This window comes from Nematolebias whitei, chromosome 12 (assembly GCF_014905685.2).
Source record: "Nematolebias whitei isolate Nwh7 chromosome 12, NemWhi1, whole genome shotgun sequence".
In the NCBI taxonomy this organism is placed as follows: domain Eukaryota; kingdom Metazoa; phylum Chordata; class Actinopteri; order Cyprinodontiformes; family Rivulidae; genus Nematolebias; species Nematolebias whitei.
The window spans coordinates 38,508,058-38,526,004 of NC_056509.1; the positions used below are offsets into that span (position 1 = coordinate 38,508,058).

Here is a 17,947-nt window from a genome sequence, read left to right on the forward strand (position 1 = left end):
TTTTTTTAATATCAGACTTTTTTTTTCCTCAGGCAAGAAAAAAAAGTCTGATAGGAATTTTTGTTCGCCTCCAACTCCTACATGTGTCCAGTTAACCACTGTTTTTTGTCTGTCCAAACAGGTCTCGCTTGTAAATGAGTCTTCGAGGCTCAATGTGATTTATCTGTTTAAATAAAGGTTGAATGAAAAAACCCCACACATTTTTGGTTTAAACTTCAACGAGTTTTGAAGCTTTAGCTGTTGAAACTCTTATTCTGAAGGCAGAACACTACTTCCTGTTCAGAGCTCGCTAGCTGCGGTTAGCTTGCGGCTAACGGCGGTGATTCATCCCGGTGAGTGTCGCGTGCAGGAGTGTCGCTGCCTCAGCAGGCTTTAAGTAACGCAGAAGAGGCTGAAACAAGTTTCTCTTCTTTTCTCTCATTTCAGGAAGGCGCCGTGAGAACCACAGCTACACCGAGCACAGATTTTTTTTTTTTCTTCTTAAAACATCGTTTCATCCAACAGCATCCAGGATAAAAAAAAATATATAGAATAAAAAAACAAAAATGCCGAAAGCGGTAAGTGACTTTGGTTTATTGACATTTTACAACTCTTTGAATCGCCGCTACATATTAAGACAAGCTGCCCAACATTACAGACAACGTTTAAAGTTGGAAGTTTTGTTAAATTTATTTTAAGTTTAGAGGTCATATTTGTGTGTTTCTTTAGGCAATACTAATTGGTGACATACTATAAAAAAAAAATTAAAAAAAATTCTACCACACATTGTATCTGATAAAATATTCACAATAAATGAAGCAAAATGCAAAAATGTAGAGGATCAAACCAAACCAGGAACAGAATTATCTCACTGGACTCTGATTTGTATTTTTATGCTTTAAATGTAAAAGAGTGTGTGTGTGTGTTTAAAGGGATTGCTGTGATCACATGCACACCTTGTATCCTTGGTGTGTCCTAGTGAGGTCACTTTGCTTTTATTTAGTTGAGCACAAAGAGAAGCAGATTTGTGGTGATGTGGTTTGTTTGGGTGGGTCCAGATATTGATTAGTTGTTTAATCTTTACCTCAGCCGATGTACACCATCACAGATCAATGTAATGTGATGTCACCTGTTGAATTTTCAGGCCTGAAACCTGTGCGTCCTCTTGACACCTTGGTGTTTACAGACGTGGTTTTATGTTGCTCTATATTTTGGAACAGGTTTGTTTGCACCTTCCATTACCATACCTGACTCACTTCGCCCCACCCCAGCGGGTGCATAGTGTTCAGTCGTACTCATCTCTGCTCCGTGCTTGGAAATTTCTGGTTAGGCACATGTGCACTTTATGTACGCAGGAAAAAGTGATGGAGATATTAAGTCTGTTGTTTTTTTTTTTCTTCCCCCAACACAGCTGAACTCGTCTAAAGAAACAAATTGAAATAGAAAGTTCAAGGATGACCATAACTTAGCTCAAATAAAGGAACAGATCTGTAAGAAGAAAACCAGCTGCCATCATTAAGTTGTTCGTGGACAGAGGAGCAGGATTGGGGTGGCTTTAAAAGTGCGTCTTTGTGACCACACGGCGTCCTCGTTCTTTGGGGCGCACAGTGAGACATTCGCCATTTGGCGCCATTTGGGGAGTGGTGGCGCAGAGGTTAGAGAGGTGGGCTTGTGATCCGAAGATCGCCGGTTCACGCCCCGGCCCCGACAACATCAAAATTGTGGGTGGGGTAGGTGAAACACCCACACTTGCCCCCACCCTCATTCGCCCCACTCTGGGCCCATGAGCAAGGCCCTTAACCCCCCATCTGCTCCCTAAACAGGTCTCTCTTGAAAATGAGTTCTCGTGGCTCAATGAGACTAACCTGGATAAATAAAGGCTAAATGAAAAAAAAAAAAAAATTTGGCAGTTGGGGGTTCGATTCCACCTACAGTCACATATTGAAGTGTCCCTGGGCAAGACGCCGAACCATCCCATCGGTGTATGAATGTGATCTAAAGCACTGATTAGTCTACAGATTCAGATTAGAGAGACGTAGTAGAGTGATGTATAAATGGGTAAACCAGGGCACAGATTGTGTTGTAAAGCACTTTGAGTATCTTGATTAGATAGAAAGGCGCTAAACAAGTACAGTCCATTTACCATCAGTAAGAAGACGCCAAGTCTAAACTTTCTGTTTGATTCTGATCAGAGAGCGCCATACCTTTTTTTTAAAAAATATTAATCCACCAAGTGCTGAGCCTAAAACTGTTTAGAAATTTTTGTTGTCCAGACAAATGTAGCACAGCAACGGGCAAATAAGTGATATGAAGTTACAGCTAACAAGCGTGGAAACTACTGCACCTCCTCATAGTACCACGGTGTTGGTTTATGTGTTGCCATTTTTTGGATAGATTTTTACACACATATACTTTTACAAGTAAATAACAAATGCTGTTGTTGCAAGGTTTAAAAAAATGGTTAAGGGCGCTCATGAATGACATCGCTCTTGTCAGTCAATAGCCTGCAGTCTGCTGACGTCATAGCTTCAGCTGGACTCGCTCGCTTGGAACTCGGCCCAGTTGGTCCTAAGAACTGAGCTGGAATAGCATGGGACCGTCTGATGGAACGGCTCTGAAGCCAAGCCGAGGGAAGCCCATGGAAAAGGTCCAAAAGCGGCTTTAAAATAGTTTCCCGCTTGTTGACTTGTTAAATAATCTAGTTTAATACAGCCCAGAGTTATAAGACGTAATATTTCAAACGTTCAGTGCATAACGCGTTGCGCTTTCTAAACCGATGAAGTTATCTCGTTTGAACAGAATAATCAAAGCTCTGTCACAGACTTGTCTTTGAGTCAGCAGTTTATCAAACATCCGTTTGATTTCCAAAGAGACTAAGAATAGAAATCCTCACATCAGATTTTTATCTTCTAGTTCAAGCAAAAAACCAAATGTTTGTGGAGATCCTCGGATAAGGTTTTACTAAACATACAGAGTGAGGGATGTGTCGTAGCTTCCTGCGTTTAAATCTCTTCTTTTGTTTTTTCCTTGAATGTCAACTCTTATCAGCCACGGTGCACAAATGGCCCCAGAAGTCTTAAAAAATGGCCAACCCCAGTAACTCTTTAAAACGTTGCGTTTGACTGTTGTAGCACAACAAATGAAAACGGTTTGATTCTGTAGTTGCAGCTGTTTTTTTATTACAGGGCTAAGGCACTCGGTGGGAAGGAGCTCGCAGCAGATTAGAGGAGCAGTGTGTACGTAAAGCTGCTGTATTGATATCGTTGTGACTCATGTTGCACTTCTTTCAATGACGCATTGTTAAAAGTAAACAGGAGTGCTCCTTGGCTCTCCCAGAATCCTGTTCTCCCGTGCTCAGAGCCATGAGGCACACCACTGGTATTTGTTCCTTCTTTTAAATTTGTTTAATGTGGAAACGCTCCAGGAATAATCCTTCACTATGAAAGCAGTCTTGTGCCATTCTTGCAGGCCCGTTTTCCTTTCCTTATCACTGTCTGGCCGTTACAGTTTAATCCCCATGGTAACGCCCATTGTTAGATTCTTGTAAAGCACGCAAACTATGCAGAGGGTTAAATATTGAACGGTCTTTGCTAAATAAATGCAGCTTGGCTTATTCATTCAAACTACAGAAGTGATGACAGCTTTGTTTCTTTAACTTGACCCGAAGCAGCTCTTCAACATGAGGGGCAGTGATTCAGTTCAAGATTGTCCTGAACAAGGAGGGGCAGTTAGTTGGTACATGATCAACTGAGGCTGGGAAATGGCACGTTGAGGAAGGGCTTGATTGATTAATTGACTAAACATTACTTTATTTGGAATGTGTTGCAGCTCTTGTTCCTAAAACATTAGGAGAATGGGTAGAATGTGAATAGGAAAGAGTTGATGAACTAATAATTCCAAAAAATTATATTTAAGTGGAACTGGTACAGTATGGGAGGAAATTAAGCAGGAAACATTTTAGATAAAGTTCTGACCGAAGCAGACTGTTAAAGTTGCAACATGCTGAGGGGTGGCAGTGAAAATCCACCTACTGGGAGTGTCTTAAAACATTTTATTTTAGAAATTAAACTACAAATTGGTTACTAAATTGAAAATGAATTCCTGATTTCAACTTTACAATTACAATATATTAAAAGATTTTGACCAAGATTGTCCAATCTGCTGTCCTGCACGTTTTACTTGTTTCCCTGCTCCAACACCTGATTTAGTGAATGAATTCTCTCCATGTTCTGCAGAAGCCTGTTAATCACCCACTGATTCAAATCAAATGTGTTGGAGGAGATAAACTTCAAAGATGCAGGGTAGCGAGCCTCCAGGACTGGACACTCCTGATGTAGACAGGGAGGAGAGTGGACAGTTCCTAAAATAAGTGTTCACTCTTCTGGTCGTCGAACAGAAATGTGCAACGTTTCCTTTAGCCTAAAGAAAGAAGGCACTTTGATTTTTGTTACAAACCAGATTCCAAAAAAGTTGGGACACTAAACAAATTGTGAATAAAAACTGAATGCAATGATGTGGAGATGGCAAATGTCAATATTTTATTTGTAATATAACATAGATGACAGATCAAAAGTTTAATCTGAGTAAATGTAACATTTTAAAGGAAAAATATGTTGATTCAAAATTTCAGTGTCAACAAATCCCAAAAAAGTTGGGACAAGCAGCAATAAGTGGCTGGAAAAAGGAATTGAGCATATAACGAACAGCTGGAAGACCAATTAACACTAATTAGGTCAATTGACAACATGATTGGGTATAAAAAGAGCTTCTCAGAGTGTCAGTGTCTCTCAGAAGCCAAGATGGTAAGAGGATCACCAATTCCACCATTGTTGCGCAGAAAGATAGTGCAGCAATACCAGAATGGTGTTACACAGCGTAAAATAGCAAAGACTTTTAACTTATCATCATCAACCGTGCATAACATCATCAAAAGATTCAGAGAATCTGGAACAATCGTTGTGCGTAAGGATCAAGGCCGTTAAACTCTACTGGATGCTCGTGATCTCCGGGCCCTTAAACGTCACTGCACCTCAAACAGGAATGCCACGTTCAAGGAAATAACAGAATGGGCTCAGGAATACTTCCAGAAAGCATTGTCAGTGAACACAATCCACCGTGCCATCCGCTGTTGCCAGCTGAAACTCTACAGTGCAAAGAGGAAGCCATTTCTAAGCAAGCTCCACAAGCTCAGATGTTTGCACTGGGCCAGGGGTCATTTAAAATGGAGTGTGGCAAAATGGAAGACTGTTCTGTGGTCAGATGAGTCACAATTTGAAGTTCTTTATGGAACACTGGGACGCCATGTCATCCAGACCAGAGAGGACAAGGATAGCCCAAGTTGTTATCAACGCTCCGTTCAGAAGCCTGCATCACTGATGGTATGGGGTTGCATGAGCGCTTGTGGCATGGGCAGCTTGCATGTCTGGAAAGGCACCATTAATGCAGAGAACTATGTTCAGGTTCTAGAACAACATATGCTCCCATCTAGACGTCATCTCTTTCAGGGAAGACCCTTCATTTTTCAACACGATAATGCCAGACCACATTCTGCAGCAATCACAACATCATGGCTACGTAGGAGAAGGATCCAGGTACTGAAATGGCCAGCCTGCAGTCCAGATCTTTCACCTATAGAGAACATTTGGCGCATCATAAAGAGGAAGGTGTGACAAAGAAGGCCCAAGACGATTGAACAGTTAGAGGCCTGTATTAGACATGAATGGGAGAGCATTCCTATTTCTAAACTTGAGAAACTGGTCTCCTCTGTCCCCAGACGTCTGTTGAGTGTTGTAAATGCCCCACCGTGGTAAAAATGGACTTGTCCCAACTTTTTTGGGATTTGTTGACGCCATGAAATTTGGAAACAACAGATTTTTCCCTTAAAACAATACATTCTCTCAGTTTAAACTTTTGATCTGTGATTTGTGTTCTATTCTGAATCAAATATTAGATGTTGGCACCTCCACATCATTGCATTCAGTTTTTATTCACAATTTGTTTAGTGTCCCAACTTTTTTGGTATCCGGTTTGTAGAAACACACGGCTCAAAAGCCGGTATTTGTGATGATGTGCAAGGTATAACAATTATTATCAACGTGCACTGCTGTGGAGACTCGTATGATGCTGAACATTTGAACATGTGCAATTTTTCAAGGCACATGCCATCCAGAGTTTGTTGACCATTGTTTATTTCAGCTACAGGATGCCAGACCTTTTTTAGCATAAGCTTGTCTGTGTTGAGTTCAGACACGTCTACCACAGATAACGTTTAAGGTATTATAAAATGGAAAATGTAACCATTAAAATAAACACATTTCTGGTAAAATGGCAGAAAAAGGTCTATAATCAGGTTTCCAAAGACGGATGCATCTAAAATAAGTTTTTTTGTAAATGGAAATGTATTTTAGAAAATTCATTGTTTGAATCAAATTTGAAATAAGTGCTTATTGTATTAAAAAATGATCTGAGCTTCAAAATTCCAACTTTATATATAAAAAGAAATCAACATAAAAAAATACAAAACCACTTTTTTTATCCCACTGAAAACAGATTCCAAAAGTGAAACCCAGCATGGATCCAAAGCAGCTTGTATGTTTTTATAACCAAGATAAAACACTACGCTGATTGTCAATTGTGCGAAAATGTACTGCTTCTGTGGAAGGTGTTTTGGTAAAAACAAAAATAAAGTGGATTTATTATTCACTTGTACACCACGGCTGGGATTCTCATGTACTTTACATGTATATGTTGCCGGAACAACTGCCACAACACAAAACATGTACAATTCACATCAAATGGAAATGCAATAGCCCCACAAAATTAAGAGTTTATTTAAATGTTCTGATTTTAAATAATGATGAATTCAATTTAAAACGGTTTAATTCAAAACTGTTGGATAGCTCAAAAGGCAGTTTTTCATATTAGAGATTGAAATATCAAAAACTTTATACAAAAAATACTGCACATCTAAAATGAACAATACAGCTAAACAAATAGTAAATGCATTTTTTTTAGTGCAACCAAAGTTTGAGTTTGGCCTTTAAACATGTTTCTAAAGGTTTTCAGTAGTTAATCTAAATTTACTGGCAAATTTTAATCAATTTTTAAACGAGTAAAAAGATGAATGGAAAATAGAAGTTGGTTGTGTCTGTGTAGTTTGTGTTGTACATTTTTGATCCATTCGCGTTTTTCTGTATTGCACAGCGCAGTTGTTCCTAAAGTCGTGTAACCCCAAATTGTGAGCTTGAAATGATTTCTTAAAAAATTATATTTAAGATTTTCAAATAAGAGGATGTTTTATGAAAACAGTAGTCGTAAACTAGAAAGTTCCTGGAGAAACTTTGAAGGGGACTGCCACGTCGTGGCCATTTTAAAATTTCAATTTGAAGATACTATTTGGGTTTGCTCTCAGCTACCACTATGCCAAATTTCAGCTCAAAATAGCAAATTATCAATGAGTTAATTTTTTTTTTCTTTTAAGTTATGGTGGCCATTTTTGATTTGGATTCAGTATGTGATGGGGAAGGTTCTCAGCTATAACTACACCAAATTTCAGCTCTTTGTGCAAAATTGGCTGAGTTAAAGCCATTTAAATAGAGCTTTGGTGGCCATCTTGAAATTAAAAAAAAATATTTATTGGACATTTACCTCATCTACTACCACACCAAATTTCAGCTTAATAGCTCTAAAAAAGGCTAATTTTACAGTATATTTTTCCTTTTTAGCTCAGGTGGCCATCTTGGATATTTGATTTGCAACCAGTCTGAAAAATTACTAATAAAAATGGCGTCTTTATTTGCAAATTACGTTGCCATAGTAACTTGAAACGCCAGCAAAAGTAATGGCACCCATCACGGTCCTGAGCTGGTCGTTTTGATACATTTGTGGGGGTACACATTGCGGTTCGGCCACGTTAAAGTTGACAGGAGAGTAAGATATAAAGTTAAGAAACCCTTGTCAGGTGGATAATAATAGGTGGCTGACTTATTATTTGTGTTGTCATTATAGTCCCATTTTATTGACTATAAGCACTGTTTGTACACTTCAACCAGCTAAAGATGAGGTCATAAGTCTTTGCTTCTGTTTTGTGGGCCAGAAGCTAAAAGGTTTGGGAACACTGACATGCTGATGTGTTTTTTTGTTTCTTGGTTACCAGTTTTGCACATGCTGTCTGTTGGTTTGGCTGTCTGCTTGTTTGCTTCAGGAGCTAAAAGGACTGATACAATTATTACTGTAATGACTAATAACTTCTCCAATACCATCTTCTGACTAAACTTGTCCATTGTGGAAGTTTGGGTCTTTTCCCAGATTATTTTTAGGAAATGTCGTGTTTTCTTCACCTCTGTGAACAGCCTGGGTTTATTGTGTGTTTCTGTTGGAGAGCTTGGTTTCAGATCAGATGTCACTCTTAGTGGTTTCTGTTGAATGGGCCGAGCCACTTATTCACATGTTCCACTCTCTGTTGGTTAGGGTGTGTTTTTCTAGGTCCTTCATCTGTAACTGCTGTAAATATAGACCATGACGTTGAGAGAAGCGTCCTAAAAAGTTAAAGCTTGGAAACAAACATTTAATCAAGAGAGATTAAAATAAAGAAGAGAGGGTTGCATGAGTTATGGCGCTGTTCTAGTGGTCGGCCTTTATAATATGCCTTCTCTGTCACAGTGGGGGAACTCGTATAGGGTACTGCAGCTGAAAGGGAATCTTTGTTTTGCCGTGTGGAGTAAACACAGCCCCCCCTTCCACCCTCCTTCTACTGCTTTTTAGGTTTGACTTGAAGGTGAATGCTTAATTGGCTATCTGACTCTTAAATTTCAAATTGTGCACACGTGTTAAAACAGCACTGAACTAAAAGGAAAAAGGTTTGGTTGCTCTGAGTGCTTTGATTTAGATTGCTGTTTAAAAAGTTTGCCAGAGCGTCTGGAAGCTTTTAGAAGAGCAGAACAAATAATTGAGGAGATGGGGCATCCTAAATAGCCACTGTCTAGACTCCAGAGTTCCTATAACTTCCTGAACTGTGCCGCATAACTTATAATTATAACAATGGAAACTAAAATAAGAGTGCTTTCCATCCAGTGCTGTGATTAGATTTGCTGTTTCTGCAGGATTTCCTACCAACCGTTAGTCGCTCAGCTTTTGTTGATCCATGGGAACCAGAGATGCACCGAGTCCCCAGACCGAGGGTTCCCTGGTCCCATAGGTGGCGGTGAATTTGTGTCGCCGAGGCTCGTCTCACAATGGACTGGAGATGAAAGATGTCACTGGAGGCTTTCTCTTCTAACTCTCTGTCCACAAACCTCTTTGTATCATTTTCAGTCTGTGTTAATACTTCATCCGAGTCCTTTTTATAGAACCGCAAATACCAGAGACATTTGACATTATACCCACAAAAAAGCCATTCAGTAAGTACATTACCTCAAAGCAGCCATTGTAAATATTTAAGTATAGCCGTAGGTTCATGGCCTTTGTTTAAAGTCTGATGTCATTTTCTGATTACGGAAAAAAAAAAAACAGACAACGCTGAATATAGTTTCTCCTCTTCATGACACACAGTGTACGTCAGTTTTTCTTTATTCTGCGTGGCACGCCAGCCATTTCTGTTTGCATTTATTTTGTCTTTTGAGTATTTTTTGTTGGGGTGGAGCAATATGCGAAGATAACTATGGACGTCCTAGTTATGAACGAGCAGGTCACTGTGCTCCGTCATTAACCCGAGGTCTGCCTTATTTCTGTAAATGCAACTAGAGTTTAACCAACTCTGAATGATCCACTCGTGTTGTCCTTGTTTGATGAATCTGTTTGGCACGCGGTGAAATGGTCCTTTTTTATTTTCAGCTGGAGCATGGCAACCTTTTTTCAGTAGAGCACAGATTTAGCTGCAGAGTTCAGTTCAATAGGTCAGTCTGTCTCAAAGAAAGCAGCTACTCTGCAAATACAGCCCCCCACCCCCGTAACAAGTGGAAACAAGCACACACCTCCAACCACTGCTCTGTAGATGGTCATGCTACGAGACCCGCTCTGTTTAATTGCGACACCTACTGAACTCCTGTTTTTCCACAGGTCAGTGTTCGGGTCACCACCGTGGATGCTGAGCTGGAGTTTGCCGTCCAGCCCAACACCATCGGCAAGCAGCTCTTTGACCAGGTAATGTGCATATTGGGACAAGCCTTCAGCACTTAACTAAAGAACAAAACAAACACCAACATCCCCTGATCAGTTTTAGGCAAAATTTATCAGTACCACAATGAAGGCATCATTTTACACTGTTACTCATTAATAAAAATAAATATATAATTGAAAGACAAAACAAAAGATGAAATTAATTCAATTATAAGTTCGTCAAAAGTGGAGAGAACTGTATCTGCTGTACTTGTTGCAAGACGTCCACCAAGACCAATAATCATCCCGCCTTCAGTCTACCTTAACTATTTCTGTTCCAACCTTTTTATTTCTGTGGATTAAATCTTGTTGGTCAGTGTTTATTTCCATGAATGCACAAAGTCTCAAATCATCCCTCTAGTTTTTATGTTTAGGGGAGGCTTAAGCTGCTTTTTGACCTATTTTTTCTTCAGTCATTTTCAGTCTAGTATCTAACTATATTGTAAATACTCATGCACTATAATTTGCAAATCATTCAAGCCCCAAAAGACTCCAGTGTTTTGGCTACATGTAACTAATTAGCCAATATATATATATTTTAAATTGGATCTTATGCGACTTTCCTATTTTTTTTCCTAAGCACACACTACACCATATACTGTCAGGTATCAGGTACTGGACAGAAAATAATAAAATCTAAAGGAAATAACCTCCAGAAACCTGGAGAAGTGATGGAAAACACTTGGAAAGAGAACAACAAAAGTTTTGGTTTCTTTTGAAGCAAAAATTGAAGAAGTATCGGGTGGTTTCAAACTGTTTCATCAGGATTCGACATTCAAAACAGCTAATTATTAAGTTTTTCATCATACATTTATCAGCTAAATGCTTTTTGAGATCAGGATTTTATTATTATTTTTAGTTAAAGAACTTGTAAATTTTCTTTTGTACTATATTCTGACAAAGAATGTGCACCGTGCTGCAGCTCAGGTTGGTATCTCTGTCAGAAGTGACTGGTCTCATTATCAGCCCTCCAAACCACATTCCAACAGTCAAATCCAAAGTTTTCATCTACAGAAAAGATCACAAGAAACTTTAGTTTTAGAGGCGTTTGTCTTTCTTGTCATATTCAGAGATGAAGGAGTGGAACAGACACACCAACAGAATTGAACATATTGAATTTTTTGCACACAACGTCGATGTTTCCGTCTCTAGTCTTGTTTAAAACTGTGAATGAAACCTGTGTAGTTACAGTGTCAGTGGAGAATGAACGGTATGAACTCTGTCAAGAACATATTTTCCTCCTTATGGGTTGAGCTGTCTGTTGTTAGTTATAGGTATTTTTCAACTGATTATTCGTCATCCTTTCCTCATGTTTAGTGATTCACAAAGTAAACTGACATGTTTGAGTAATGAATACAGTTACTTTTCAACAACTAATCACCCAAGACTTTGAGCCTGCAGTGGAAATGAGTTATTTAAAGTAGCTTGTTCTTAATGTTATCGATCACTTGCCTACTAGAGGATAATAGGTATTTTCCTCGCTGTTGGGCTGGGTCACCGAGATCCAAACGTGGAGGACGCGTCATTGATGTGAGCTTTTCTCTGGCTCCAGGTCAGCACTGAAGGAAAGGCATTGTTTTAGCCATTTCCTGTATAACTCGTTTTTCAGTGGCAAGTGCAGCAACTGTGACTCTTGATTCATCGTTCATCTCAGCTCATGAGATGTATTGTTCAAAAGTAGAATATATCCTGACATCTTTGAACGCTGGTGAATTGTCCGACCTACTTGTTAAAATATCTGTGAGTGGGATTTTCCACTGATAATCTCACCCTGTTGGTGTCAGACGCAGTTCACTGCTCTATTTTTGGACTTTTAATGCTATTAGCCGCAGAAGAAACAGCCTTCACACTTGGTCTGTTCACAGTAACTGCTGAGCCACTTGGCTGACGGTTGTGTTCCTGAAGTCTGCCTGTGGATTAATTTGGTATTAAGCGTTTGTTTTAGCAGCGGTACGTTGTAGATGTACAGTCTGTGTTCGACAGGTTCTGTGGAAACGCTGAGCAGAAGCAGTGAGCTCATTTTTAGGGCGAGTGAGGTCTGGTGTGGTCAGCACTGATCACGCAGCTCTTAAAGGAAAGCTCCTCCCCTACACACCCTCCTGCAGTTTCACTTCCACATGACTGTCACAATACTTATTTTACTATGTAACGAGTGGCAGTTATCAGCTTTATCTCAGAAATTTAGGCTGGATTTTGTTTGATCTTGGTTCTTGTTGGGAAGAGCTTGTGTGGTGCCAATTTTTCCTTTGCTGATTTGGCTTGAACTGATAAAAAAAACAAAATGTTTACTTTACTTTAGCTGTTTAACATTAAAGTGCTATGTGTTGTCATTGTATGTTCCCATACAATGATGAAATTAGTGCCCTGCATTTAACCCATCCCACGTGACGTGAGATACACCCAGGTGGAGCTGTGAGCAGCTATGCAAGCGCCCGGGGAGCACTTAGGGATTGGGTGTCTTGCTCAAGGACACCACAACATGTGGGCATAGCAGGGAGTTGGACCTGCGACTTTCTCGTCCCTAGTCTGCTACCCTACCTCTAACCCCATCTCGGCCCCCAAGAGCTAGAGACCAAGCAACGTTTTAATCCTAGTCTGCATAATCTTGCTGACAGGTGCTGAAAATGCAAAAGTATTCCAAGCACACAGGGTTATGTATATTTTTAGCCGTTTTTTAAAATATCAAACCAGGAAATGCTTCACAATGAACATAAGCTCCAACACTGACAATCTTTTTCCTTTAGGAGTTGTCTCAACTACTGTTCCCCACCTTAAAAAGCACTCCTTCATCTTTGTGTCATCCTGTTTGGAGCCTGACTAGCTGGACCCCACCCTGTCCCTCAGTCACCTGAGGAGTTTTGGTTATTTAGCTCAGAGGATGCAGCGAGTAATGCTGCTTCAGCCTGGCAACATTCCTCTCCGTCTGTAAGACGCATTCTTTTACGCCACCTGCGCCTTTTGTTGCTGCAGCTTTCACTTGTAGACGAAATGAGTCTACGCGGCCTCAGAATCTGTGAAGGTTTAGTTCCTTTGGCCCGACCACAAATGTTTTACAGTTTTTCTTTAATCATTACCAGAATGAGCAGACTTCTGCAGGCAGCCACTTCCAAACTCGGGGATATGGTCGTTATGTGCTGAATGTATGGATTATTTAATCTGGAAGTTCACAAAGAAATTCTGCAAGCAACTAAAACAGATTTAAAAACAAGTCCGTTACTAGAAGTTGGCAGTAAAACAGTCACTCAAACTTAGAAGAACCTATTAACAAACCTATTAACTAATATTTGAGCTATAAATCACTTTTTTTTTTTTTTTTTTTTTTTTTTGGGGGTGACCGTTCACTCAAAATGCTGAAACATGCTAACTTGAGCAGCTAGGAGGCTAATTGTCTTTAGTAGGATTAAACGGCATTAAAAACCTTTAAAAATAAAGTAAATGAAGACTTTCTAGTAACCTCCTTTAGTTTTGGACATTGTTGTTTTTTGGGCTGATCTCACTAAGAACTAACGAGTTGTATAGTTGGAACTTTTGAGCCTTTATTGGATAAACAAGCTTAAAAGCGGTCTCCAAAAACAACCTCCTGTGCAGTTTATTTAACCAGCATCCCTTTATTTAGGTTTAATCCTCGTCTACTGGACTATTCGTTAAGCAAGTTTACCATTTCTTCAGGTGTATTTTTTTAGGTTGTTAAGCAAGGACAAGCTTCTTTTCTGTAGGTTATGAAACAACCTGTGTGGGTTAGCCCACTCTGACTCTGACTTCATCGGCCGTAAAGCAAAAGCCACCATGAAAGGGCTACTTGTCTTCTGAGGCTTCGTGAGTTTCGTTGCTGGTGAGACGTTGCTCTCTGATTTCAGCCCTCTTCTGCTGCTTGTTACACTAAATACAATCCATTAGATGTTGCATGAATAAAACCTCTTCAGCTTTACTCCCACAGCTCTGGCTGTGCTATAGTTTGCACAGACCACCAGGAGAGGCAGTTTGTTTTTAGTTTTAACTTTTCCTGGAGCTTTTATTATTGGGAACAAGCTATGCTGGTGTGTCAGCATGTTGACTCAAACTTCACCCAGGAAACAAAGCGCCTCACCTGGTGGCTGGGTGGGGAATTTGGCAGGGATACATTTGAAAAAGGTCCCTGCAAAGGATAGGCTGACTCAAAGATGCATACACACCCCAGAAGCACAATTTCCCACTCTGTGCCGTAGGAAAACTCCTGTGCAAGCCGTAAGGAGAGCCCTTGGTTTCTCTCAGACGCCAGTGGAAATTTGTAGCTCCTCCTGCAACTAAAAGGATTTTTCCAGAGCTATTACTGGCTTTTTCCTCTTTCTGTCCCAGCTGCAGAATCAAAAACTGGTTATAAAGGAGGAAAAAAAACATGCTGCTCTTTAGACAGTCCTTTAGGATCGAACACGCAAGACTTTTTTTTTGAGCAGTTTAGATAAAAAAAAAAAAAGCTTCATAGTTTGGCTTCATGGATGTTATTAATGATTAAAGTAAGTTTCATGTTTGAGGGAGTCCTGTAGCTGACTCACCCCGCCTGTCTCCAACCTCGTCTGTCTGTTTCTGGAGTCGGACAGGATGCCAGTCACGCTCCACAGTGTCACTCCCTGTTCATCGGTCAAACAATACAAGCACTTGAAGATCAGGCGTCATGGTGCTCCCACGAGCTCCACAGAAAATCATACATCCGATGAAAGCAAAGGTGGCATTTTTCAACTTGTCAAAGCTCTAAAATTCACGGTTGAAACCCGTACCTTCGTGTAAAAAGTTGTTTTTCTCTGCAAAAAGAAGCTGAGAACTTGTTTACAGATTTTTTAAATTATTTTATATAAAAGTTTTGTGTGAAAAATGCTATGGTAAAAAGCTCAAACCACACCGAGCGGCTGCCATTTTGAGAACCAAAAAAAAAAAAGGAAGTAGAGACGGCCCATGTCACGTCAAGGGGCTTCCCTCCCATTTTTCTTAGAGACATACTATACTGCTCACTCACTTACTATCCATCCTTCGGTTCAGTCATGTACTGCCATCTGGGGGTAAAAAAAAAAAACGGTTCTACACGCAAAACAAATTAACCAACATTTCTTCTTAAATTTGACAATAATTAGTAATTATTGTCAAATTTAAAACATTATCGTTTATCGCAATAATTTCTGAGACAATTGATTGCCCAGCAAAATTTATCGTGACAGGCCTAGCTACGTTTGTCAATGATAACAATGAGACCTTGTAGTCTTTCCTATTAACAAGTAAAACTATTGTAACGCATCACTACCACTCCATTAGTGTGGGTATGAATGCGATGGAGACAATGAGGCATCTTAGTCTGATGCAGCATTTTAATGACTCTTATCAATATCGGGGAGCAAAAGAAGTTGATTGTGGTTTTTCTATATTTATTAGGAAGATGAATGAAGATGGCTGTAGCGGTTAAAACTGGAACACTGTTTTTTCAATCTTATTTATTCAAAGAAGTCAGACATGCTGTATTTAAAAGAGCACCTTTTTAAATTTCTGTCAGCTGTTGATGACTCTATATCACCCCTGTATGTGGGTCTGGGGATTTGTATCAGTGAACGTTGCCTTTCAAAAGAAATTGGTACACGAATATATACATTTTGAAGTCAAAAGCTGAAAAGTTTGTTTAATGAATTTGTGGAACGTCTCCCCTTTTTATTGGTAAGAGAAGCACCCAAGACTTGTTTGTGTTTACTAGAAAACAAACGGCAGTATCTCGGTAATATCTCCTCCTTGTAACATTTTTAGTTGTGCTGTCACCTGGAAGTGTGGGTGATATTTTTGTTTAACGCTGTCACATTCCTTCATCTTATTTAAAATTACTATTTTACCACTTTCTGTCCAAGATTTTGTCCTTAAATCAAAGAGCAAATTCATAAAAATGCCACTGGAATATGTTTGAGAGCTTAAATAATTTATATTTGTTTCCAAATAAACTGATACTAAGAATTTGTTTTTCAGTGTAAGTCAATTTGATTAATTTTTGTCAATGACAATACAAAAAATGCTATGACAGATCTTCCCAATGTCTTAACTTTTTACAGACTTTACGAAAATAATTCGTCATAAAATCAAATCAAACAACGGAAAATGAAAGCTGTTGATGCCACTCTGTGTGAACACTTTGCTTTTCATTTTGCAGGTGGTAAAAACTATTGGTTTACGTGAGATCTGGTACTTTGGACTGCAGTACGTCGACACCAAAGGTTTATCCTCTTGGCTAAAACTGGAAAAAAAGGTAAGATTCTGATAAAATACAGTTTATCACTATGTTTGGGAGGAAAACGCTGTTTGGTGTGTAAACATTCTTTAAGTCTTAAGCAGTAATCATCTAAACCACACAACAAATAACTCTAAAGTCTCATTTATAGTCATCCAACACCTACTCGTCGTTTTTAAATCCATTTATTAATCATTATTGTCATTATTTGCATGATGTCGGTTACACATTTATGTAAAAACTTCCTGAAAATGCCTTTGTTCAGGTTTTGCAACACTGTCGTGTAATACAGAAGGAATGTATTGTGCTGGAGCTCATTCAATCAGAACCCCTCTGTTTGCATTTTAGTAAATCAGTAGCCATATATGTATATATAATATTCTCACACGCATTGTTCCACTTTCGACACAGCGGCTGGTTTCGAGGTCTGGCCTGGCTGCATGTTATCAGCTGGAGGTGGATTGTTTGAATTTTTTTCTGAACCGAAGCTGCCCTTTTTTGTTTTCTTCCTTTAAACACATTCTTGAGATATGAATAATCTGACTAAACATAAGTAAATCAGCTGTCACATGAAGTCGTATATGCAACAGAACAGAAAGGTTCTAGGTTGTGTTTACCAATTTCCAGATGTTCTGCTAAATTTGCAACTTGGTGCAACCATACGTTTTGAATACTTTCCTAAATCACGGGAGAAATGGCGGCTGAGATGGGGTAGAGGTAGGGCAGCTGACCCGGAACCCGAAACTCCCAGGCTCGATCCCCAGCCATTCCTATATGTCGTGGTGTCTCTGAGCAAAACACCCAATCCCTAATTGCTCCCCTGGCACTTACATAGCTGCCCACTGCTCCACCTGGGTGTATCTCGGATGCGATTGGTTTAATGCAGAGAACCAGTTTTGTCATTGTATGGAAACATACAATGACGACTACACATAGCACTTTAGCTTTATCTGTAAAGGGGAATTCAACTGATTTTATACATTACAGTACATTTACTTGGAAATATGTTTTTTCTGTAGCCTTTAGTAAAATTTGGGATTGAAAGGAAGTGGAATAAATGTTTGTTTTCTCATTAGGGCAGAAAGAAAGTGCCTAAATGAGCTGCAAATGTTGGTGACTAGTTGTAGTTATTCATGAGGAAGCCTCCAGAATATCTTGCAACATTTGTAGGGGTTCTCAGTTGGTTTGCTTGAGTCGCAGTGGCCTGCAGTCTTATTGCTTGAATTTTGAACATGTGAAATAAAAAAAATAAATAAAAAAAATTCCTCTCAACTAGTCAGTCATTTGCAGGCATCTCAAACCCTTCTTGTTTATGTTGCAAGCATCTCCAACCTGGAAAAAAAAAAAGTGGTTTAAATCTGTATCTTGATTTCAAAGTTTGCTCCAGTAGATTAAACCGTAGGCAAGAGGTGTACAAAGCGGGCGGAGGCAGGTGTGATGTGGGCACAAGTGGGGAAATGAAATAATGTACCAGTACACAGCCAAGTAAAGTAAAGTTCTATGTGTCATCATTGTATGTTCCCATACAACGACAAATTTTATTCTCTGCATTCAACCCATCGCACCTGAGATACACCC

The 17,947-nt window shown here is 39.4% G+C and overlaps 1 protein-coding gene across 2 annotated transcripts in view; it reads left to right on the top strand.

Moving 5' to 3' along the window:
* Nucleotides 1-277: 277 nt before the first annotated feature.
* ezrb (ezrin b) overlaps nucleotides 278-17,947 on the top strand; it is a 36,087-nt gene continuing 18,417 nt past the window's right edge. Inside the window, exons 1-4 of one of the 2 annotated variants that reach the window (XM_037685900.1) lie at nucleotides 278-332; nucleotides 427-557; nucleotides 10,036-10,119; nucleotides 16,292-16,387. In XM_037685900.1, the coding sequence (XP_037541828.1) occupies nucleotides 546-557; nucleotides 10,036-10,119; nucleotides 16,292-16,387 (192 nt within the window). In that variant the 5' untranslated portion in view covers nucleotides 278-332; nucleotides 427-545. The other variant, XM_037685899.1, reaches the window with a different exon arrangement.